The 26011-nt window shown below is 42.7% G+C and overlaps 1 protein-coding gene across 5 annotated transcripts in view; it reads right to left on the bottom strand.

Moving 5' to 3' along the window:
• The window catches only part of WAC (WW domain containing adaptor with coiled-coil), a 45897-nt gene extending 21909 nt beyond the window's left edge, over positions 1–23988 (bottom strand). For 2 of the 5 annotated variants that reach the window (XM_083406380.1, XM_083406381.1), the window contains exons 1-3: positions 23382–23988; positions 22753–22789; positions 20920–21115 (exon numbers count right to left, since the gene is read on the bottom strand). In XM_083406380.1, the coding sequence (XP_083262506.1) occupies positions 20920–21115; positions 22753–22789; positions 23382–23476 (328 nt within the window). In that variant the 5' untranslated portion in view covers positions 23477–23988. Of the gene's footprint in view, positions 1–20919; positions 21116–22752; positions 22790–22934 lie in introns of all 5 variants that reach the window. The other 3 variants (XM_083406383.1, XM_083406382.1, XM_083406384.1) reach the window with 3 other exon arrangements.
• Between the last annotated feature and the right edge of the window lie 2023 nt (positions 23989–26011).

Here is a 26011-nt window from a genome sequence, read left to right as displayed (position 1 = left end):
ATTTCAGCATAATATATAATTAAAAGGTGTATTACACATACAATACAGAGAATTAAGCCCTATACCAAGCTATGATTTCACGGTTTTAAAATTGAATTTAAAATTGTTCGAACTCACCCTGGAACCTGATGATGAAGGGCAGGTAATAAATTGAATTATTATTATTGTTATTATTATTCCAGGAGTTCCTTTAGCCAGGGAACTGAAACTCTGGTAAAAAGAGAGGTGATTATGCCACTGAAATGGATAAGACAGAAGCCTCATGAAAGCTGGGATAAAAACAAGCTCATCTTTAATTTTTACTTAGCAAGGTAACTGCAAGGCCGTTCTTTAGGGAAACCCTTCAAACTCCTCAATAATTCACAATGTAAATTTATTCATTCACCTATTTTGGACTGCAGCTATTCAGAAGAGCAAACTGGGACTCTGTACTGCTACACTTAAAAAATGCTTCCAAATATAAATATCACAGAGGCATTAAAAGAAACCTTGCATCTTCATGAAAACTCATGAGGCAATTCAAATTTGACGGGCGCTCTGGAACCAACGGGTTCTTTTGCTGTTGAGTTTCGAAACATCCCAGTGGCTTTTGAGGCCTTCAAAAAAAAAAAAGGGGGGGGGGAGCAAGAAACTCTCCAGCTAGAAGACTATATAATCTTTCTGCCCAAAGTGCTCTTAACCCTGTCTGTTCTGATAGGGAAAGCATATAACACTCTCCATAGCAACTGAAGGGGAATGAGCTGGCACAGTTATCCTCTATTGCAGAGGTTTTCAACCTTTTTGAGTCCACGGCTCCTTTGACCAACTATATTCTTTCTGCGGCACCCCTATGGGACTCAGGTGCCCAGTTATGTCACCCCTTGCCTGCAGAGCTAGCAGCCTCTCATCCTTTTTAGAGGACCCTCCCTTGTGGAGTATTCCCTCAGCCTCTGCTCCTCTTCCCTCTCCTTGGGAGTCCTCCAGGCAGCTGCTGCTACCATCCCTGGTCTCTGAGCCGCCCCACCCCTGCCCCAAAGAAAGACATCTCCTCACATTGCCCCACAGGGGCCTGGGACTTGTCTGTCCACTTGCTTGCTTACTCCTGACAACCAGCACCCCTGGCCAGACCCCGAGGCACTGTTTGCCTGGGGAGCTTGTAGTCAGGGCTGCTGCAACAAACAGCTGTGCAAGCCTTTGGAAGGAGGACACGAGAGTGCATGGGGGGGGGAGGGACAGGCTAGTGTTGGCCGTGGCACCCCTTACCATCATTCAAGGCACCCCAGGGTGCCATGGCACACTGGTTGAAAACCACTGCTCTAGTGTGACAAAGTTTGAGGGAACCCGTTATAATCTCTGAAGACAGCAGGAACACACCAGATAGCACCAATCTCACAGTGTCTATGCTACAGAACTCAGTTGCCTCACTCTTTGATCTAGACCATGGGTAGGCAAACTAAGGCCCAGGGGCCAGATTCAGCCCAATAGTCTTCTAAATCCGCCCTGGGAACGGTCCAGGAACCAAAATGTTTTACATGAGAAGAATGTGTCCTTTTATTTAAAATGCATCTCTGGGTTATTTGTGGGGCCTGCCTGTTGTTTTTACATGAGTAGAATGTGTCCTTTTATTTAAAATGCATCTCTGGGTTATTTGTGGGGCATAGGAATTTGTTCATGCTTTTTTTTTTTCAAAATATAGTCCAGCCCCCCGCAAGGTCTGAAGGGCAGTGGACTGACCCCCTGCTGAAAAAGGTTGCTGACCCCTGATCTAGACCCCTGAAATTTTAGGTTTTCAAAGTGAAAAAGGTGGGGTCTTATGCATCACACCCATTTCATCCAGCAATTGGATTCTGGGTAAAAGGATTAACAATAGCCATCAAGGCAGGAACAATGGCTGGTCTAGACAGAAATCTCATTTGCACATACCACTGGACACACCTTCTGTAAAGGTGCAGACATAACTAGTTTCTGGAAAAGAAATAACTCCTCTTTTAAGCTTTATTTTAGGAAGCCAAACACCTCCATGATGGAGATGCAGCAGGCTTCACACCTAACACTGAGAACCAGGAGTGCCATAGCCTTATAAATGAGAGTATGCAATATTTTACCTGAAAACTGTCTATTTCTTTCTTTATTCGAAACCATCAACTTCCAGCATTTCTAATGTTATACTGAGCTGCAAAGCCCCCTGATTGTCTAGGGGCAAAACGTCCAGTATCGGACATACTGGAAAACATTATGCATTTGCAAGACTAGGACAAAATAGCAATGCCTAAGAAGCAATAGAATTCCAGGAAAAGCATTTTAAAGCAGCAAACTATAGATTAAGATCCATTATGAAGTAGAAGCTCTACTGCTACTCAAAATATAAGCCCGGTTTGCATAAAATGCTAAACCATGGTTCAGCATTATATGCATGAACCTCCACACACCAAGGGGAAACGATCAGGTCCATGGATTTCTCTGCTCCTTCTGGAGGGTCAGGAAGTCTTCTGCAGAGCTTAGTTTCACTTTCAAAGAATCTTGGCTTTAGATCAAGTATGAGCTAAGCACCAGTTTACATCAAATAATATGTCCTCTATCCGAGAATTTCAGGGCAGGATACACCAATCTTGTAATAAAGCCAACAATGAATCAGGAGTTGATAAAATAAATAACCTTAACATACAATTAACAGTCAATACAAATTAATCAGTGAGATTAACAATTACTAAAGCTTAAGCAAATAACCAAGTTTAACCTGGTGCCGAAATGAAAACAAGACTAATGCCAGTCAAATATAAGTGAAACAGACGTTCTACAAGCAGGGTGCCACAAGAGAAGGCTCTCTCCCACATCACACTATGTGCAACACACAAAGATGGGATGCTAACAAGGGTCAGAAGTTCTCCATCAATGCTTCCAGGGTGCTTCTTCAGGTATAAAGGCCCCAAGTCATTTATGGTTTTGTAGCTCATTGCCAGAACACTGGTAATCACTGTTAGCTGAAAGCCACAATCCTCAATTCATATGTAACACAAAACCAAATTTCTTTGCAAGTGAATCAAAACCTAACAGAATACCTACCTTCCAGCCATATGAAAGGACGAGAAGAGCAAGCCAGCCCAACCTATCACATACATAAGCTGTGATTATTTTTATTAGCTACAAAGCAGCATGTTCAAATAGGAAAAGGAAATTGTTCCTCTTCGTACACTGAAATATATTTCAAGCAAACCTCTTTCTGGTTCTGTATTATCTTTAATCTGCACGTACAGTATTCAAATTCTTGCTAGAAAATAAATCCAGTATCACTCCCCTATCACAGCCTTAGCAGCAAGAGATTTATTGGTGCCAATAAAATGGGCAAGGGCTACTATCATATATAATAATTAAGCTCAATGTCTGTATTATGTTTCTGTGGCCTTAAAAGGTACAACAGTATTAATTCTAACCAATGTGAATGGTTGGATGAGGGAGGAAGTGATGTTTTCCAATACTATCACATCTTAAACTATGTAAAGCAGACGTGGAGAACCTTTGACCCTTAAGATGTTGTGGAACTACAATTCCCTTCAACCCCAACCCCTGAACATGCTTGTTGTGGCAGATGGGGGTTGGAGTCCAACATTTGGAGGGCTACAGATTAGCCACCCCTGGTGTAAAGAGCAACTGGATCTTTTAGAGTTTAGACTTCCCAAATAGTATCAAACTTCATCACTAACAACTCAAATAACTAATGTTGAAAACATTTTGCTTAATTTAAACTTTCAACCACAGATGCTATACAGCGGTACCTCCAGTTACAAATTTAATTCGTTCCAGAGGTCTGTTCTTAACCTGAAACTGTTCTTAACATGATGCGCACTTTCACTAATGGGGCTTCCCGCTGCTGCCACACAACTTCTGATCGCATCCCGGGGCAAAGTTTGCAACCAGGAGCACCTACTTCCAGGTTAGCGGAGCTCGTTACACAAAGCATTCATAAGGAGGATGGTAGGTAACCCGAGGTTCCGCTGTACTAAAATGTCAGTCATTTTAAGTGCAATATTTCTTTTTCTTTCAACAGTGAAGAACTGAATAAAAGCTTCTTCAAATGGTTAAATGTGTTCTGAAGCATCTTCCTATCAAGACACAATGCACAGCAGAACACCGTGCATAAGTAAACCTAACTGTGTTGCACAAGCTTACTTGTAAGTGTGCAGCTGATTGCAGTCTTAAATTACTTTAAGCTGATTTCTATAAACACGTCTATAAGTTTAATATTGCAATCCCATAAAATATCAGAACACTTAAATGATAAAACCTGGAAAAGCATTAAAAATAGTACAGAAGTAAAAAGGTAAATGTGCTGCTTTTGTACAGAAGGTATATAAAGAGTTTTATGAAACATAGCAACCACTAGATAAAAGTCCAGAGAGCACAACGTTGTATTAACTAACTTTGTTCCTACTGATGCCAAGAAAAAGACACAACAGTTAGTAAAAGCTTTTGGTGAGGCTTCTAGGCCAGAGCCAAGTCAGGTGAACTGTTCAAGCCACATTTTCAAGACTACCAGTTTTTCTTTATTATTTGTAAGCATGTCTAAACAGACTAGTATTTTTAAAATGTTAAGGTATCGTGTTCAAAAACAGAAGTTATAAAAATGAATTTCAGGTAGGTAGCTTTTATATTTCTTCTCCAATAATTACTGGAAATGCTGAATATTAAACCTGCTAATTGCTAAACAACATTACAACACACCGTTACTGACGCAGTTGCTGAGTCATCAAAACAAAAACACTACAGAAGCACTATCATTTCTCAACTCTGCTGCATAAACTGAATACAAGTGAACCATATTTGCTTGCATCTTATTTTCTGTGTTCCTACACAACTTTCATCACATACTTATAGCGGTATTTTTTAATCAAATAACTTAGTCTTGTAATCACCAATATAAAGAACCCAGTTATATGACAGGCCTATAAAATAATCAATTCAATCTCAGTGTAGCGCAAAGGGCTTCACAAGACCCAACGATCAGCAGACTATCAAGTCTTGTGAAGTCTTGCAAAGCTCTCCTCAAGACCAGACAATCAGCAACCACCTCTGATCAGCAGTGCCTTCAAATCTCATTTTGGCTGAGCCAGACTGTTACTTGCTGCACACCTGATTTGACTGCTGATTCATTGTATTTCTATGCCGCTTTCCATTCAAATGAATATATATATATATATATATATATATATATATATATTTGCTTTCGTAGATTTTCACGGGTACAGGAATGCAGGTTTTGGTGTCCTCGGGTGTCTTCCCGTGTAAAAGTTGGGGTGTCTAGGCGACGTTTCGACGAGGTCTCACTCGTCATCTTCAGGCTGGTGCTTTCGGCTTCTTGTTACTGGAACAGAGCAGGATCTCAGTGTTTGAGTTCCTATAAATACTGTTGAGGAGGTGTGGTGTATAGCCTCCAATGTTCTGGGCAGAGAGGAGGTTCCCAGGCTAGTGTGCCTTTTCTTCTTTTGTTCCTTAATTACTTGAGGGATATCTTGAGTGATTTCTTGAGTGATTTCCTGAATCCCACTTAGGTGGGTCATTAGGTGTGGATTAGTTGCTAAAGCCTTCGTGTTTTGAACTCTTGAACTTTGTGAAGAGTTTTTCTGAGAAGATGGCTGTACTGCACTTGGTTGTGCTCTGGCTTGGCTTCGTGTATAGGGGCGAGCTGTGGTTTTGTGGCCTGTGCCAGCCAGATCTGTGTAGGGATTGCAGGGGGGTGCAGCATACACCACACCTCCTCAACAGTATTTATAGGAACTCAAACACTGAGATCCTGCTCTGTTCCAGTAACAAGAAGCCGAAAGCACCAGCCTGAAGATGACGAGTGAGACCTCGTCGAAACGTCGCCTAGACACCCCAACTTTTACACGGGAAGACACCCGAGGACACCAAAACCTGCATATATATATATATATATATATATATAAAATATAATATATTTATATATTATATAAATAAGCAAAACATCAGAATTACAGCATAAGTCATATTATATGTTTAACAAATCAATAAGGCATTTATAATTGATAAAACATTAACAAAACTGAAAAAAATAAGCGAATGAACATACCTCACGTAGCTTATGTTTCCTAATTTTGAATGCCTATCACATGTAAACTACAATTTTGCATTATTTTAGTAAATAGTGTTTGTATTGCAAGCATACATTTCCTAAGATGTGACATCAGGTATAGGGCAAATAGGCATGGCTTGCCCAAAATGGCATTGCAAGTGAAACAGAAAAACCTGGTAGGCCTAATGAGGCCCATAGGCCAGAAGTTCCCTACCCCCGCATTACGTTATCCAAACTTCTAATTTTATTTTTTACCACCTTATGTAGTATCCAGAAATGCTTTTATGCTATAAATACAATGGTACCTCTAGATGCGAACGGGATCATTTCCGGAGCCCTGTTCGCATCCTGAAGCGAACGCACCCCGCATCTGCGCGTGCACAGGTCGCAATTCACCACTTCCGCACATGACGTCATCTTGAGCGTCTGCGCATGTGCAAGCGGCGAAACCCAGAAGTAACACATTCCGTTACTTCCAGGTCGCCATGGAGCGTAACCTGAAAACGCTCAACCTGAAGCATATTTAACCCGAGGTATGGCTTTAAAACAAATGCTCTCTATTGAAAGAATGCGAGCAGCATCTTGAATTCTCTCAAAGTAAGCCAATGCCAAGAACTAGGAGAAAGAACAAAAGCATCCTCTCCAAAAGTTTTGGACCTCACCAAATATATCCTTCAAATGTAATAGCCAACTTGCACCCTGCATGGCATTTAACTTCCACAATCACAGCTTTACACACTTGGTGGCTGGCCTGTTAATATTGAACATTTTAAATGCACAAATGTGTGGACAGTTTAAAAGCTCTCCACACTGCATGGAGGGCAAAGGCCTGTTCAGACCGCCAGCTTCAGAAAGGTAGGGATGCTTGGGTGGGGGCAGATTCAGGGTTATTTCAGCTTTACATGCCATACATGGAAAGTAACTCCCACAGAAGTGGCGAGTCAACTGTATATTAGTAATCCAAACCTAAAACAAAGCACTTATTTTAATACTTAGCTTAATAAGCATCCTCTACAGATGATCACAGCAGTTCTGTCACTATTGCACAAGTAAACTTTCTCTTGGTAGAAAAATAGTGAAAGGATACCACTATGTTTTATCGGTGGCCGTAAAGACACCATTTACAGGGCTCAAAATTTGCATTGCTCTGAAAATGTGGGAGCCATAGTAGCACTATGTTTTCCTGTACTGTTGGGTTTACAAAAATGCCTGAACCATAAATGTCACCTCACCCCGTGAATGCTAACCCAGTTTCCCAAGGGTTGGCACCGACATGGAGAGAGGGCACAGCAAGAGCTCTTAATGCTATTCTATACTGAGGGGGTGGGGAGGGAGACTATAGATCCTATACTACCATAGTAGTGAGAGGAGAGAGACTTTCTGCAGGCAATGGCTTTTCCATCTGCCTTGCCCCACCCTCCAGCCCTGGGAGTCTATCAGACCATGACTTTTGAGAGCAGCAAAAGCAGCTGGGAAAAGAGGAGTTCAGAGATATTTTTAAAAAATAATTTTGTAAGTTGTGTGTCCTTGTTTCTCAATTTGATCATTTTACATGGTTTTGTAGTATTTTATGCATTGTGATTTGCTGTAATTTTTTACTGATTATAGATTAGTAATTCTTTATTGTAACTGGTAGGTGTAAACTGTTTAATTATTATGTGCTGATGTTTAATTTTACTATTTACTATTGGATTCTATTGGATTACTGAATACTGCTTTATTTGATATAAATTGTTTATTTTAAAGTTACTATGACTTTTTATATTGGATTAGATTGTTACTATTCATGTTTGATGTTTTATTATTATTTTTATGTGTGTTGGAAGCTGCCCAGAGTGGCTGGGACAACCCAGCCAGATGGGCGGGGTATATATGCATGTATGCATGTATGCATGCATGCATAATTAAATAATTGTAATGCTTCTCTTCAGGATGGAGAGACTCCACCTAAACAGTTGTTTAGAAAACACAGTATATTTCTCACACCAGCATGGGCTTGTTCTTCCCTCTGGCTGTGTACATACATGCTTATAAGTGCAGGGTAAAGATTAAGGTTGGGAGGAACTTCAACAGAGAACAGGCAAGGAAACGAAAAGATTCCCCTGAATTATATATAAGAGATATGCTTGGTACAGGCACCCTTGGTAAAGCAAAGGCAACAAATTTTTGCCAAGCATCTTCTAGATAAAGGTAAGAAATACAAGAATGGAAGAATGCAAGTAGCCCAGTTTCTTTCCCAAGCAGTACTACATCTAGTCAAGTAGAAAAATAAGTGACATTTTAGTATTATGCTACCACTTCCTACTTTCAACTATCTTACTCTGCCTCACATGCATCTGCTGAAGCATTTCACCTTACCAGAACCCAGTAACATAACTTCCAATTCATGAATGGGATGATTTCACCAACTTCCCATGGCTCACTGGTATGTGTTAAATGTACAAGGCAGGAAAACATTCTCAGAATGCTTATTATTTATATTACTGAACCATGCACACAAGGCTGCTCAAACATAATACAGAGATAAAATAATCACTGGCAGCCACAATAAATTATAGCAAAACCACAGTCGAGCATTTAAAAATAGCAGCAAAACACTTGATAAAGTCAGAATCTTACAAAAACTTGCTTAAAATAATCTTCACTGCCCACTGAAAGGGGTGCGGTGAGATTATTCTGCCAACACCACATTTTCCTGGGTCCTCATATAACCTATTTCAGACAGCAGCAGAACTAAAAGAAATCTATGAAGTGGTGTTAAAGTCCCAAGTAGGTTCATATGGAAGAATGTGATTCCCAATATAGTCTGGTCCCACTTTAGGGATTTTTAAAAGATCAAAGTCAGCACCTTAAATTGAACCTGAAAGCAATATAAACAAGCACTCTGTCAGAATCTGGGCAGCCACATTGTGAACCAACAGTAGCTTTCAGACTGTACTCAATGGCAGCTCCATGTAGAGTGCATTGTAATAATTCAACAGGGTGCTGACAAGAGCATGAATGATTGACACTAGGTCTAATTTCTCCTGGAAATGACACAGTCTGCATTCAAGACAGAATCAGTAAAGATCACTCGTGGTCATTGCCTGCACCTTAGCATCCAGCACATATCTGAGCCTAAGAGAACTCCTAAACTTCAAATGTGATGCTTCAATGGGACTGAAAGCACCTCCAGAACAGACAGAATACCTAATCCATGATTATTTCATCTTGTCCAGATTGTCAGTTTGTTCACCCTCATCTAGGCCAAAACAGCTGCCTGTCTACAATTCAGTATTTCCATTGCCTCCCTGAGATTAGAAATTAGAAATGAGATTAAGAGCCAAGTATCATCTGCATACTAATGACACTTTAGCTCAAATTTCTGGAAAGCATCTTCCATCTGTTTCATGTAGATGTTAAAACATGGAAGACAGGCTGAAATACTGTGGCATCCCACAGGCCAATGGTCATGTTAACAGTCTCCCAGCATGATGTTCTGGAGCACACACTTCAGAACAGGACTCCCCACTCCTAACCTGGAGAAATAACCCAGAAGGATACAATGGCTGATGGCATCAAAAGCTACCAAGAGGACTAAGGGAATTAACAGGGATACACTTCCCAGGGGTTCTGGGGAGGGGTATATGGGGCATTAAGTGAGAGATAATACCTCCTGTAGGGGACTCGTCATCCTCCTTCTGGAGTGTCTACCTTTGGTTCCCACCTGGCACTCAACTCTCACCTCTGGCTCCTAGAAGCTGTCAGCATGTGGCAGTGGCCACACCCCAGGAAACTGCTTCAACAGGCCAGCTAAGCCAGGTAAACGAGGGACTTCCCCTGCATGCAAAGATAGGCTCCAGTGGATTGAGCGGATGAGACCAATAGTGGGTCCTACAGTCAAGAAGGAAGTTTCTGAAAGTGCTGCAGAGGGAAGTGAGGGGCAGGTGGGACTTGTCAACCTAGGAAGGTAGTCCACCCAGGAGAAGGAAAACTCTGATCCTAAACCTCTGCTGCTTTGTGAGATATCTTTGGAAGAAGAAAAGGCTAAGGAATAAATCATACACAAATCTGGAGTGAAGTCCCTAAAACAGCTGGATTGCACCTTGTACACCACCTCCTAGCAACCCCTGCAGCCAAGCTGGTGCCAAACATATTGCTTTAATTCCTTTAGACCACATCAGGGGTTGTGTCTTCTGGATGGCCCAGGACCTCCTCCATACACACTGCCCAGGCTTGTGCCCCTAGGTCACTTCTGTGTGGTCTGACAACAACCCCGGAGGTACACTCCATTGTCTCGAGACAGACAAATGCCAACTCCCCGCCCCCCAATTTATCACCCAGTAAACAACCACCACCAAGGCAACCAAGCAGTTTCAGTTCCAAAACCAAGCCTGGAAACCAGACTGGAAAGGATCCCAATTATCAGTTTCACCCAAGAAAACCTAGTGCAATATTGTCATCACATGTTCATCACCTTAACCAGGTAAGGAAAATTCAATACACGATGGACCAAAGGTAGATAGGAATTTACTGGTAGATTTCTGGCAATCTGAAGTAGACAATTAGGAGTCAAATCATTGCTAAGCAATGGCAACAAAATGGCAACACACGCCACAATTATACTGATAACATGAAGAAAAAGCATGTGGAGGGGAGTAAATTATGTGTTAAGATGGTTTTTCACTGCAGCCTCTTTCAGGGTCATTAGAACTTCTCCTTCCCACAATAAAGGATTTACTATCTTATCTGAACCAACTGCCTGACAGATTTAATAAGCCAGGAAGGTTAAGGATCAAGAGTGCATGTGGTAGCTCTCATCTTTCCAAATAACTTGTCCATATCCTCAAGTTGCACAAGCTGAAAAGTACCCAACAAGACCAACCAGAGAACACTTTTGTGACCACCACTCCTGAAATAGCCACTGAATCAAAGTGCGATTATTTGTACTGTTTATTGCAAACTTGGCACAGCCAGACTTCTTCGCCCTGCTGGCAAGATTGCAACAGACCTTTTGCCACACAGGACAACTCCTCTAGACAACATAAAACAGACACAATAGTGTCAGAGATATAGCATGTTATTTGCCATCAGTTTCTTACAAATTTAATCTGTTCTCCATAATTTGCTCTCTAGCCAACAACGTGCTTATTTCTTCACTTTCAAATCCTCAGAATACCGAGATGAATAGGGTTTATAATACAAAAGAGGGCATCTACAAACCATGATTTCCTATGGTTTAACCAAGAGCACCAAGAACATTAGGAAAACCCCAAAATATGTTAGAAAGCAACCAAATCCGTAAAACTCACAGGAAAGGCCATCTTAATATCCCCCACCGCCATCAGAAGGAGGTAGAGGCTTAAACTTATTCAAGTTCACGAGAAAGGAATGAACTGCAGTTCCAGATTTTTGCTCATCTCTGTTCTAGCTTCTAAAATAGGCAAGGCCCTTGCTTTAAAAATTATTCCAGTTTAGACAGAAAAAATTGTAGATCTGTCTAGCTGTATACTTCTTTATTGTCTATGTCCAACTATTCTACTATTAAAGGCTCACTCTCATGCAAATTTACCTTGAATTAGTACATTCAACATGGTGGGACTTACTTTAAGGTAAACGTGCATAAGATTGTACTGCTGAATCTGCATGTCTATGCACATTTACATTAATGTATACTCCTAACTCAGCAGGTATTATTTTTATGAAAACCAACACATAGGAGAGATAGAACCCAAGCCAATTAAAATGTCTTTATTCAATATCTGGATTTTAATCATAACTTAATTTGTTTAAATGCAAAACTAAGCAAAATTATTACAGGTACAGCAAGCAACATGTTCTGCCAATCTTTTGTTAATTTTATTCACCCAATCCATGGCCAAACACCCATGCTTCTGAATGGAATGATGGGAGGATGGCCACAGATGCCAACAGTATAGTTTTTAGGCCTCCTGTTAGGCTGGTGAATGTTGCACCACACCCCTATGTTTCAGGTCCTCTTTAATACCTACCTCTGTACTGCCATTCCCTTTCTCTTGCACAAGCTCCCTCCCAAACACAGAAAGATGTCTGTTTTTAGGTTCTTTCTTTTGCCACTACTAGGGCTCAGCTAAATGGCACAACCTCCAAATATGCTGTTGACAATGAATGACATGTTTTGGACACAACATTAAATGATGGCTTGTTGAAACAAATCAGAATCAAACTGTGGTTTATGATTTGTAACAAAACCATGTTTAATCAGTGTTTCCCCAGTTCAGACATGATGTAGTGCAGTTAGCTTAAAACAGGAAACAGATGCTTCCAATCTCCTCCTTCTCATAGCAATGCTGGAAGAGGGGTGAATTTGTGAGCTTGCAATTTGCTTCTGCTAGTTTATGTAGCACTTAACTACAAAACAACTGTTTATTTTGAGGGCCTGTCTCTTGCTGTCCAGTTAAAATGTCAAGTTCACCCTTCACCCTAGATTCAATGTAGGGGCTACTAACTGCCTCTGTCTACTAAGAGCAGGGTACAGCTCCCTCTTGATCCAACACAAGTGCACACATTGCTAACAACCTCCATCACCTGGCTGTGCTGGCAATCCAATCCTATGCAGATTAGGTGCACCTAAAGCCACAGTTCCCAACAGAATTAAAAGCATAATAAAACATCAAACATTAAAAACCTCCCTAAACAGGGCTGCCTTCAGATGTCTTCTAAAAGCCAGACCGTTGTTTATTTCCTTGACATCTGATGGGAGGGCATTCCACAGGACGGGTGCCACTACCAAGAAGTCCCTCTGCCTGGTTCCCTGTAGCCTCGCAGGGAGGGAACCACCAGAAGGCCCTCGGAGCTGGACATCAGTGTCCGGGCTGAAGGGTTGGGATGGAGATGCTCCTTCACGTATACTAGGCCAAGGCCATTTAGGGCTTTAAAGGTCAGTACCAACACTTTAAATTGTTCTCGGAAACGTACTGGGAGCCAATCTAGGTCTTTCAGGACCGGTGTGATATGGTCTTGGTGGCTACTCCCAGTCATCAGTATTGCTGCCGCATTCTGGATTAGCTGCAGTTTCCGAGTCACCTTTAAAGGTAGCCCAACGTAGAGCACATTGCAGTAGTCCAAGTGGGAGATAACTAAAGCATGCACCACTCTGGCAAGACATTCTGTCTAATTCTGCATGGAATCAGGCTGCAAGTTTCACAAAGCATTGTTTCCTTGTTAAGGAGATGTGGGCAGTTCTAATTTACGAAACCGAAAATGTTGCTGGCAAGTGCCTTAGTTCAAGCCTGGATAGATCTCACAACTAAATACCAGTAAGAAGTCACACGTGGGAACTTAACCTGCCTGCCCAACCGTATTCCCAAATAACCATCTTTTCCCATCCATTTTCTCCTACGGGGGGCGTGGAGTCTGGCAGCTGTATTTTGTTCTAAGTGAAGTCTCTGGTTTTCAAAGGCAACTCCACATAGACAGCATTACAGTAATCTAGTCTGGAAGTAACCAAACTATGCTATGAGTAACTAATACCAGGCCAACCTTCTTTAGGAACTCATGCTAGTGAACAAGCTGTAGCTAGGGAAAGGCACCCCTGATAGCCACTCCTACATGTGCATCCAAGGAAAACACTAAGTTAGAGAGTATCCCAAATCTGTACATGAGCTGCTTCAGAGGGACCACAACTCTGCCCACAACAAGCTGCATATTCTGATACTGCAGGAACCCATGATCACCAGCATCCTGTCTTCCCTGTGTTTAATTAAAATCATACACACTCTACTTTACAGCTGTTCAGCAACTCAAGTGCTAGACACAAGTATTTTTATAAGCAGAAGTTTTGATTGCACAGGCAAACCTTGTCTGTTTTTAAGTTATTCTTCAATATAACAATTCAGAAAGAGTTAGTGAAAAATCAATAAAAAATTTTGGGGGGGGGGAACGCTTCAGAAAGGGATAATTTCAAGACCATTTCTGTAGTAGAGCACAAAATGCTTCTGCTCTTGCACTGGGATGGGTCAAAGTTTTTGGAAAGGGTCTAGATGTCTACTTGCAGGACAAATAATATTATGTCCTTTTTATTGTAAGTCAAATATGTTCTCCATTATATTGAGATGCACATTATAGATCATTGCAAAATGGCAGCTAGCACCAGAGGTAATAAAACATATGCTATATGAAATACTGAGAAAAAACAGAACCGCAACGGAACCATTCTGCAAATCTGCTAGGCTTAGTAATACACTGGATTAGTTGAACAATAAGTGAAAGAAGTTTTGGAAATTGAGGCCATGATTTACCAGATACAGATGCGATTTCATTGAACCATTTCCAACATATATAGAAGTGATTTTACTACTAGTAATTAAAGAACTGTGAGATGGCAAATTTCTTAATTAAAATCAAACCAACCATCTTCGTTTTCAAAAAAGTCAGACAAACCAACACAAACTTTTTACTACCGAGACTAAGCAAAATAAACACACAGTTTTTATACAGTTACAGTCCACTATGATCCTATTACTTTAAACATATGGGGACAGTCCTGGAAGCCAATTAGTTGAATTTCAATTTGGTTTTGAGCCTTAAAATCCACACGAGATGGTCCAGGAAAGCTTAGGGAACACCTTTTATAATATGAGACTTCTCCGGGATCAAGCCTGTAAACATCCTAACCAGATTCCTATTTTATATATATTGATCTCTCTGTGTGTTTAATAACTGGTAGGTTTAATGATGGTTTGGACATTATAATAGTTTTTCCTATTATCCCTGTTTAATCTCTGGAAGCTGTCTATTTTAATTTTATAGAAAAGCAATACATCCCTACTTCCATCTTGTATAACTTCTGGAGTTGGGGGAAAAATGGCACAGATCAATGTTTTGCCAAAACAACAAATTGGCAGCTCTTCTTTTAGGGAATGCTTTCTAAGGGATATTATTTGAAATTGTCCTTAAGTATATTTAATACTCATACTCTTTTTGCACTGGAGAAGAAAATACCGTTGCTGATCCAAAAACATTGAAGAATGTGCAGCTATATCCACTGCTGTACTTGCCTATATGACCTAAAATGTGATTAGCAGCAACCACTCTAAAAGTACTCATCACCAGAATGCTTCTCTCTAAACAAGTGCTCTTTCACTGCTTTTCTCTCTAAACAAGTGATCAGTCACCATCATATTTGATGGACCTGACACCAGTAGCAATCATTAGTTAGTGCAACAGCACTGTATCCAACACATGTGCCTGCCAGATACAAGGTTTGCACATAGAAGCTTGTTTTTACTCCTGGATCAATACACACACACACACACACCCCTTTACGATATTCAACAGCTACGCATCATTTTCAATATAAATGATAAGAGTTTTAAAACATGAGATTAAAAACCAAACTTGGCATGAGCATAAACTGCTTCTGCTCTTGCATTGGGGTGAGGGTCAAAACCACATTCCAATAACAGCCCTCCATACATTTTGGGTTGTTGCTGTAGGATGGGCCTCTGAACTTTATTAGAGGCTTTTTATGCGTATGGATGGCTGCTGCTTGAAAGGAGTCCTAAATTTCCCATGCATATACCTCGGGTTAAGAATTTAATTCATTCCGGAGGTCCGTTCTTAACCTGAAACTGTTCTTAACCTGAAGCACCACTTTAGCTAATGGGGCCTCCCGCTGCTGCCACGCCGAGGGAGCACGATTTCTGTTCTCATTCTGAAGCAAAGTTCTTAACTCGAGGTACTATTTCTGGGTTAGCGGAGTCTGTAACCTGAAGCGCCTGTTACCCGAGGTACCACTGTACAGATAACCTGAACCTGGAATCTTGCCTTGGAACAAATTATAAAGATTTTCAAGAGGTCTACATCATTTTCCAAGCTTAAGCAAAAATGTTAAGTTCAATGGCACAAAAAGGCATTGAGGCTTAATATTTCCACATTAATAATTTGTGCAGTAAGAGGGGGAGGGAAGCTAGGCTAAGAATATTAGCTGTGTCATAAACTGAATCTTGAGTTTGAGAACTCTCTAATTCTAAAAGTTTAGCTTACAGAAGGGCAATCTCTATGATTCAAACTTTTTAGTCACTAAGTGACAATAGCTACAAAACTAAATTTGCCCAGCAGAATTAACTTACCTGATTTACAGAAAGCAAATGCTACATCTATTTTCCTGGCAGAATAATAAAAATACAAATAGCCCAACAAGTATTAATTTTCTCTATTTTGTTTGGTCTGTGCTTATTGGCAATTATGTCAATATGAATTTATGAAGATTACATTTGTCTTTGTTTTATAATTTTATTAATACTTGATATTTAGTTTTCAATAATTTTTAAAGGATGGATTTAACTGAAGACAATATATTTTTCTTTATATGTTTATATAATTCCTTTTAAAAATTAATTCAACTGAAGCCAAAATTGAAAAATGTCTGACAGCTAAATCCTAAACATGTCTACTCTTACAAATATGTTCTAACAAGTTCAATGGATATAAAATTAGACTTAATTCATTAAAGTGCAAATGAAGATCAGAACAGCCATGTTAAACAACTTAACATTTCAAAGGATGACTTCCAGATTTATCAAACTTCCCTGCCTACTATTATACCTACCATTCTGTTCTAAATAAATTGTGTTAGGAATTATGAAAAATTAAATCCAGCATTCAGCCTGGACACTGAGATTCAGCTCCGAGGGCCTTCTGGCAGTTCCCTCACTGCAAAAATTAAGGTAACAGGGAACCAGGAAGAGGGCCTTCTCAATAGTCACACCAGCCCTGGGGAACACCCTCCCATCAGATGCCAAGGAAATAAACAACTATCTTACTTTTAGAAGACATCTGAAGGTAGCACTGTACATGTATAGGGAAGTTTTTAATGTTTAATGTCTTAGTGTGTTTTAATTTGTTGGAAGCTGCAGAGAGTGGCTGGGGTAACCCGGTCAGGTGGGTGGTAAGCAAGCAAATAGACAAACAAATTAAATAATTATCATCATCATCGGGAAGCTAATCCACTAGGAAACCGCCCCATGATCAGGCATTCAATTAGTGTCTCTTGTGGTTTTTATATCACACAGAACTTTCAGGGACCCCACAAAGGTCTCCAAGAGGCAGTAACATAAAAGTCCTGTTTTTTTACACCCAACATGGTTACATACAAAGGTTCACACTCATTCCTGTCAACGAGGAAACATGCAAGAGCCCACTTGGGTACTACTGTACAACCAAATGGATCAATATACTTCTGGAGTGGCTGTTCAACCTAACAGCTTCTGCTACCTTCCCCCAATTTTCATATTTTCAAGTTTATACCCACCTACCCAGTACAGTACGTTCATTCACTCCAAGTTCTAGCCACAGAAAGGCATTTTCCAGAAAGACATGCCCCTGCTCCAGGTACAAAGTGATCATACCAGTATCTCAGTTTCAAAATGGGGATCACCATTAAGAGCAAGCCCTTTGAATTGTAAGCAACTTAAGTTTAGGCCTCACGTTATTTTCTGGAAAGGATGAATACCCCCAAGATTAAATTTATTCTACTATTTTTAAAATGACAAGCACACATTTACTACCTTTGACTTTACTTCCAAGCAAATTGGTCAAGATGATCTGTATTAATTTCTACATGGATTATGGGAACAAGATGATTCCCACAGTGGTACTATATACAATGGTGACTGCCCACTGATTGAAGGGATCCATCGGCAGAACAGGGAGGGAAGTAATTTTTGGTGATCCTCCTAAATCTGCTCCAGAGAGTTACTCAACTCCCTAATAATTGTCTCCCTCCCCATTCTACTGATGCTAGTAAAGTCACAATTGCATACCATCCTTTAAAAATGAAGCTCCCCACAGAAATATTCTTGATGTACAGTACTAAGATATTGGCAAACATAACCCATTACCTTATATTTTAATACTGCTACCCCTATTTTCTAACCAAAGATGAACAATGAAGAATCCATGCAAGTCTAAACATCTAATACCTTGAAGCATGGATCCGTGACACAGGTGAATTTAAAAGGTAAATACTGGAGATGTGCATCATCTCTGTGTACCTCCAAAATTATGAGTCAAAAAGGGGTGATTTGTGTGAGCTTTTCATAGTCCCAAGCACTGTTAAGGCACTTTGAGTCAGATGACGGACTCCCTAAAGTCTCAATTCACTTTGTGGACTCAGTTGCCCTTAAAGCACTGCATTTTTAAAGTGCATGTTATTGTTATTATTATTATTATTTTAAGTACAGTGGTACCTCGAGTTACAAACGCTTCAGGTTACAAACTCCGCTAACCTGGAAGTTACCTCGAGTTGAGAACTTTGCCCTAGGATGAGAATGGAACTCGTGTGCCAGTGGCACAGCAGCAGCAAGAGGCCCCATTAGCAAAAGCACGCCTCTAGGTAAGAACAGTTTCAGGTTAAGAACGGACCTCTGGAACGAATTAAGTTCATAACTAGAGGTACCACTGTAAAGCCAAGCTGACTAGAGAAACACTAAGCTCAGATGGGGAGGGAGCAGGAGGGCAAGGAGAATCTTTCCATTTGAAGAAGAGGTCTAGATTTTAATCACAATTAATTATTTTCTAGAGCACACCAATGGGGGGGGGGGGGGAAATGTTCAAGAAAACATTAAAAACTGCTGCTCATTTCAATCTATGCTGTTTATTTTAACCTATGCTATTCCCCCCCCCCATGCCAACACCCCTTCTCTATGCAAGTCAATGGTAATATGTCACAAAAAGAAAAGGTTATATCCCAAAAAATCATTGATGGGGGCAGAAGCCCACCCCAAATCTACAAATGACCCTAGGTGTAATAAAATCCTTTCAGGGTGATATTTTACCCACTCCAGTCTTTCCTGGGGGTGTTTCTCCACCACAGCTACCATATTATGATTCCTACCACAACCATCCCAAAATAGTAAAAATCATGGCTTTGAACGGGAATTACTGCAGCTGAAATTTGGCAATTTCACCCCCACCAAAGCGGGGAGCATGCCTGCAAATTGCAACCACACCTGGCAGAAAATAACAGGATTTTTTTCTTATAACAAACTTTTAATATTCCCGGATGCATCTGCCTCTAAATTGGCAGGCTTAATCCACTCTGGATCCACTCTTCAAAGTGTTTTAGAGAGTATCTTAGAGGGTATAATAGTCAATTCAACCTACAAGTAGGAATGAACATATGAGCAGCAGATAACATTAAATAAAGGAAGATTTGAGACAAAATTGGGTGGAATAATAGATTATGCAGCCGACAAAAGACTACCTAGAATGCCATGGAGAGATGGACTGGGAAGTCTGAGGACAAGAGAATGATGAATATTGTATGATGTATTTATAAGTTGTAAAAATGCATTAAAAAATACAAAAAATCCACTCTGGAGGGGCTGCTGTACCTGAAAACCCCATCTGCTTCTGTGAAGGGGGAGGTGGTTATGGATAATTTAGTTCTGAGTAACAGAATTGGCCACTTCTCAAAGCTACAGATACAAGTTGAATTTTGTGGCAGTTGCACACCTCTAGTAAAAACTACTAAAGGCCCATTACTCTACTATAGTGTGGCAGAAAAGCATCACAGGCCTGTAGGCAGATGCTGTCTTTACCAGATCAGCAGCTTCATCACTGCTATTCCAGTACTGGAGGAAAGTCCTAACACTACCCATGAACATCACATGAAAACCTTGGGAACAGGGAGCAAGGGGCAAGGAGAAGGTGGGGACATGGGACATACACAATCCCATACAGTTTCAGAAGCAGCCCCATTCATCCAGCATTAGTGAGAATCTCCAATGGAGTATTGGAATGAGACTTTCTCTTTTTAGAATCAGACTTCTTGAGATGTAGTTACACTTCATGCAAGATGACACTGTAGTTGTCCATTCATCACAACAGCTATAGATAAGAACAGGATTTGGGTTGTCAATTACAACCTTCAAAGTGCAGTGGCGAATATGAAATATAACAGAACCTGAAAAGTTTCTTCTTCTATAGCACTAGGGTGCAGTCATTATCAGAGCATTTAACCACAACAATATGATAGCTGTGTGACAGTAAGGATACCCAACATGATAATTTGTCAAAAACAAAAACCTCCTCACTGTCCCAAGAAACTTAAATGCTGATTTGTAATAGCCTTAGCATGAAAGAAAATGCTTCATGGAATTACTGTTATTTCTATACTTGCAAATCTCAAATAACTACGTAATAGGTTTTATTACAATAACATGGTATATAAATTTTGTTTAATAAAACCAAGACACAAGAACTGTGTTATCTCACTGCATTAAAAATTTGTTTTATATGTTGTTTACTTCACTAATTGTTCACTTTATTTTATTCATAACATTTGTATCCCTATCTTTCGACATATAGCTCTTTTCAGAGTATTTATGGTAAACCCCATTATCTTCATAATTTCCCTGAATGCAAGGTTTGGCTGAGTGAGATGTGTAGCTTCCCAAGACCATCCAGCAAGCTTTAAGCTTGAGTAAGGGTATCTGAAGCCAGATACCTCCAGTACAGGGCCATTACACTACACTGTCTCTTTTGTAAACTGTACTTATCGGGAAGAACAAATTTTATATGAGGCACATGAAGGCCTGCCTACCAAAAGACACAGTATCATTTCCTTCAAACACCACCATGCTAGATTGCACTGGTGGGCAGTTTCTACAAAAAGCCCAGGTTTATGAAGCCGTCCTGACTAGACAACAAAAGCAGCCAGGTCTAAAGCCCCCTAACACAGGGATACGGAACCTGTGGCAGCGTTGTGAATGAACTGAAATAATGGTGAGGTAAATTCTTCACCTCAATGAATGTGCTTTGTTTTGGTGCAAGATTTATTTCAATTACTAGCAGTATTTTGAATACAAATCAGTTAAAGTTTAACTCACCACCATCCCTTTCTCTAACTCTGTGAGTATGCATGCTTTTAGCTTTACTGTGTCCAGTGTTGTCACCATACTTGTTTTCAGGGCTATCAGATCGCCGCAACATTTTATTTGGTGGTGAAGGGTCTGTGGTGTCTCGCATCTTGTCATGCCGGTGATCACCACCACTGGGGTGACTCTTTGATGAGTATTTAAGAGCCTGAAAGAAATAACAGGTACAGATTTTGAAATATATTTTTTTAAACAGTTTGCCATGCAGCATGGAGAAGCTGCTGTCCAAAATAAATCAAGCCTAGAAATCCTCTTAAGACATAGAACTAGTTTCACAATTGTCTAGATCCTAACTAGTGCTGTGTCATTTTACAAACTTAATAGCAAGTAATTCTGGGTTTTTCAACCCTAATTCCAATCTATTACAAGCATTCTATTTCCAATACAGTATTGGGATTTATTCAGAGTAGTACAATTAACACGATGCCTATCTTCAACCAAGTCAAGCTCATTTTTGATGTGCTACATCATAACTATGTATATTTCATTGTGTTTAATGGGAGACTAGTCTCAAATAAGTCTTAAGGACCACCTTGGCTGAAACACCTTGGACTATGCATACAGTCCAACAGAATTATTTCATCTGCAGGATGGAGGATGTTTCTATTTATTTACTAAATGGAGAATACCTTTTACCATATACAGGTGACACTGAAAAATCTTTAAGGCATTTGATACCAGTTTCAATAACATATCCTCTCCATTTACCCCCTTAAAAATATATCCCACACAATCTAACCAAATAGTAAAAGTTAACCAGTGGTACCACTATGAACTGAGATTAATTGTTACACACTTTAAAGAGCGGGGAGATTTCTGGCAAAAGAATCAAAGGGCTTGATAGATTTTGTAGTAGTACGAGTGGAATGTGCAGCTTTGTAGCATCCACACCACCTTGTGTTATACGAAACACAACAGGGCCTCTCTCCATCTGCCCCTTTTCACAAGGCTGTGTGATGAATGTTTACATTAGATGTGCTGTCACTGACTGCAGCCTCCAGTTGTCAAAGCTGCCTCTTTCATCTGATCACTCAGGTATATAAGTGTAGTGGTCAAATAAGCCACTGTAAATGACCACATTTACACCTCCAGCCCTCCCAATCCTTTTAACACTGGGGAGATGACAAAGGGAAAACCTCAAATGTTTTCCACACACACACACTGCTGCACACCGGCCATTTCCCAAATTTCTTCAGGGGTACCTTCAACACTGTCCCAATTTAAAGTTTTCTCAGTTGACAGAAAGGGTTTGAGGAACTAGAATTCCCTTCGGGCTTTACTACAAGCCCAAGGCCTAGAATCTATCCCGGCTCCTATTTCGTCTCCTAAGGGAAGGGAAGACGGTCAGCGGCACTCGGGAAACCTTTTCGGACTCGGGTTCCGGCCACTTACCGCCATCCCATGGGTTTCGCTCGGGGGGAAAGGAAAAAAAGAAAAAACAATGCCGCCCTCCGCCTCCTGCGGCCCGCATCGGGCCTAGGCCTCTCGCTTCCTTGCCCCGCCGCCAAGCGCCTCTCGCCGCCTCAGCTCGCGCTCAAGCCCTCGCGGTCGCGGGGCTAAGAGAGAGAGCAAGAGCCGCCGCCGCCGCCCCCTTGCCCCCTCCCGGCCCGCCGCGCTCGGAGCAGAGCGAAGGGAAGCGGTTGGCTCCCCTCCCCCGCGGCCTGCAGCGGCGGCCGAGGCCTGCGCTCGAGTAGTTTCGCTCGCCCTCCCACACTCCAGTTACTGCCGCCGCCGCCGCAGGGGCCTATCGGTGTGTGGGGCTGCGGCGGGCGAAGAAGTCGGTACCTGGTAGGGCTGCGAGTCCCCCTTGCGGTCGTGACAGCTGGAAAAGAGAGGAGAAAAAGACTTTACGTTAGCGAGCGACCGTTACTGGCCGTTGGTATTGAGGGGGGGGGGGTAGGAAAAAGAGAGAGAGAAGAGAGAGAGTAAGACGGGAGGAGGGCGGAACGAGAAAGGGGGTTATTTACCCATCATTGAGTCTTTGCTTATTCCTCGCATACATTACCATCAATGCCCGGCCTGTGTGTGAGAGACTGAGGGGACCAGGAGGGCGCGGCCGGGCCACGGGCGCCGCCGAGGGGGGAGGGGGAGGCAGCGCTCCGACCGGGGACAGGGAAGAGGAGGAGGAGGAGGGGGAGGGAGGGAGGAGGAGGCGGAGGAGGGGCGGCTCAGGCAGCTCGGCTGTGAGGGGAAGCAGCGCTCACGGGCCCATCTCCTCCTCTCCGCACCAGCGAGAAGGAGAGGCGCCCCCGCAGGACGGACACACGCGCACAGCGGGGCGTGGGAGACACAAGGCGGCCGCGTCCCCTCCGCTGCTGCCACTGGCCGCCTTCGCTCGCTCGCTCGCCCTCCGCCGCCGCCGCCAACACCTCCTCCCCCCTCCCTTCAGCTACAGCTCCAGCTCCCAACACTACCGCCGTCCGACTACATCCGGGAAACTCGGACGCCGCCGCCTTCGCTTAACGTCGGCTGATATCGGCTCTTTCCGCCAAAGCTCCTCCCATTCCATCCAGTCCTTTTTTCTTTTTTGAACCCACCCTCTTTCTTAAGTCTATGCCCCGCCTCCTCCCTTCCGGATGCTAAGGCGGTTTCCTTCGGGAAACATCGGCCATTTCCGTCAGGCTCCGACAAGCCCTCGCCTGGGTTTGTGTGTGTGTGTTTTTAGCCTCCCTTCTTCGCTCTCTGTGCGGTCGCTGCAGTTTCGGAAAACGTCGGTGGTCTCCGTGCAGCCTGCAGCCCTCGCATTCGGGCGGCACCGGCTGTCTCCGTCACGGATCGCTATCTCCACTTCGACTATTTCCGCAAGGGGAAGGAGAAACGCCCCCCCCCCATCTTAATCCTCCGAGAATGAGCTCCGGAAATACGCTCGTAAAGTGGTGGATAAATTCAAGCTAGGTGGCTTGGAGTTTGTCTTTCGTTCCTGTATCCGCTGAACGTTCTCTGCTGGGATAACTGAAACGCGTTTTGTTCCATCTCCGACGAAGCCGAAGTTACCGGAGTTATTTAGTGGGCGTTACCGAAGGTGAGGATGGAGAACTAGAAAAATGTAGCTATGAATGGGACTTTCGTAGAATTATAGAGTTGGAAGGTCATCTAGTCCAAGCCCCTGTAATTTAAAACAAAACGTCACCAGAACCATTTCTGCACTGTGTGTAGATTGTACAATAGTTTGAATCTCCAAGGAAAGCCTTCTGGCGTGGGGACACGGAAAGGTCCTGTTTGCATGCCTATCCAGGAGTAAAACGCGTTCAGTTATGCGTGTTCCCAGGTAACTAGGTAGGCAATAGGCACGCTTCTCCTAGAGTCCTCTGTGGGCACTTAAGGCGCGATCCCATCCCGCTTGCCCGAGAGTGAGCGCCTATGGACCTGAATGGGATTTACTCCAAGCCCCATCGAGCTGAAGCGGGGCACAGATTTCCGAGCGAGCCTTTGCAGAGCCTACTGCCCCGTGCGGGCTTATTAAGCAAGAGATCGCCCCAAGGGCGCCTTTCCTTCCAAACAAGTAAGCGCCGCGCGGCCCGCGCAACGCTTGACTTGGGCGGGGCTGACGCCGCATCGACCCGCCGGGCGTTTGCTTGCGGAAGGGGAAGAAGTAAGGGCCGCCGCGGCTTCAATGCTCGCAGTGCGCAGCCGCGGAGGTGCTCGCTTCCCTTCCTGCGCGGTCCCCGCGCCGAGGTGCCCAGGGGCTACTGCGGGCCCCGCCCCCTCCCGGCGCCTCATTCCGAGCGATCCGCGGCAGGAAGGAGGGTGACAACGGAGCTATTCTGGGAGGCACGTGGGCGGCCGCTGGTCTATTCTGGGTCCGGGGGAAAACAGCTGCCCGCAGCGCGGAGGCGAAGCAAGGAGGGCGGGTTGCCGGGGAGGCATCTCCCCCAACTGGTGGCTCGGCGCCGCCGCCGCTTGCTTTTGAGGGGAGAGAGAATAAAGGCAGCCAGCGCAAAGCTCCCATTCTCCTTTATGGATGTGCAGGAAAGAGGGACGTTTCCCCTCAAGCTCGCATGAAGAGCTGCGCTTCCCAAAAGCCAAATTTACTCCTGCGCAGGCGCCTGTGCTGGAGGATCCCTCTAGCAACAAAATCAAAAGTAGTAGAGTCCCTGTTTGCAGGCTGAGATTGGATGAGTTTGGGGACTACTCTTGTGGGTTGCACAAGGGGCCTCTCCCTCGAAGGTTAGACGCCTGAGCCCTCCAGACAGAAAAGTTCTGGTAGCTGGCCTATTTCTCACTCCCCTCCTTTTCAACCCCATGGTCAGAATCCTAAGGCAACCGTTCCGGAGACTTGCTGTATTATCCTAAGTATATTTATTTAGGAGTTAAGCACTGCTGAGCTTCTACTAGTACAGGTAGCCTAAGTGGTGCATTACCTTCTGTTACCAGCAAACGTACAAGTTAAGCAGGCACTGTAGAGGTAAGGAAGCAAATGCTTAGGCAGGCTTGGGTTCTTCTCAGCACCCTCAAACCCTGCAAATCTCCCCAGAAACCTTAATTAAACTGCAGTAAATCAATCCTGGATAGTCTGGTGCACATGTTGCCAGTGTATTTACTGTTCTAAGCCATCCTATAGCTAGAGAGCACCTTAATGGCCCTATCCTAGGACAAAGGGAGGAGGAGACTTCTTATTAACAACAACAACAATAACAAAGCAGCATGAGAACCTTGTGAGAGAAGCAGGGAGGACAAGGGGAGATTAAACTTTCCTTCAGTTCTTTCCCCTATTCTGTTCTTCCTCAGTGCTCCTCTCCCATGCCTATCAAGGCATATGCATTCATATAATTTCACCCCTGCATCATTCATACATGGAGTTGTGCATCTACACATTTTCTTGCACAGCAGCACTTAAGTGCACACATTTTAGAGCCGTCTCAAAATATCAGCAGCTTCATAACATCTTGGAAAAGACCACTGGCCACTTGAATGTCAGTGGAAGAAGTTAAAGTAATGGCAAAATAGGATACTTGGAAACTTACTCAGATGGTTTCCTTAATCACATTTTCTACAATTGCTATTGACGTTTCCATTATGTATGTGCTGGTTTTACAGTGTTGCT

This window comes from Podarcis tiliguerta (assembly GCF_965153285.1).
Source record: "Podarcis tiliguerta genome assembly, chromosome: 12".
NCBI lineage: Eukaryota > Metazoa > Chordata > Lepidosauria > Squamata > Lacertidae > Podarcis > Podarcis tiliguerta.
Note: the sequence above shows the minus strand (reverse complement) of the source record. Positions and strands in the feature narration are given on the sequence as shown.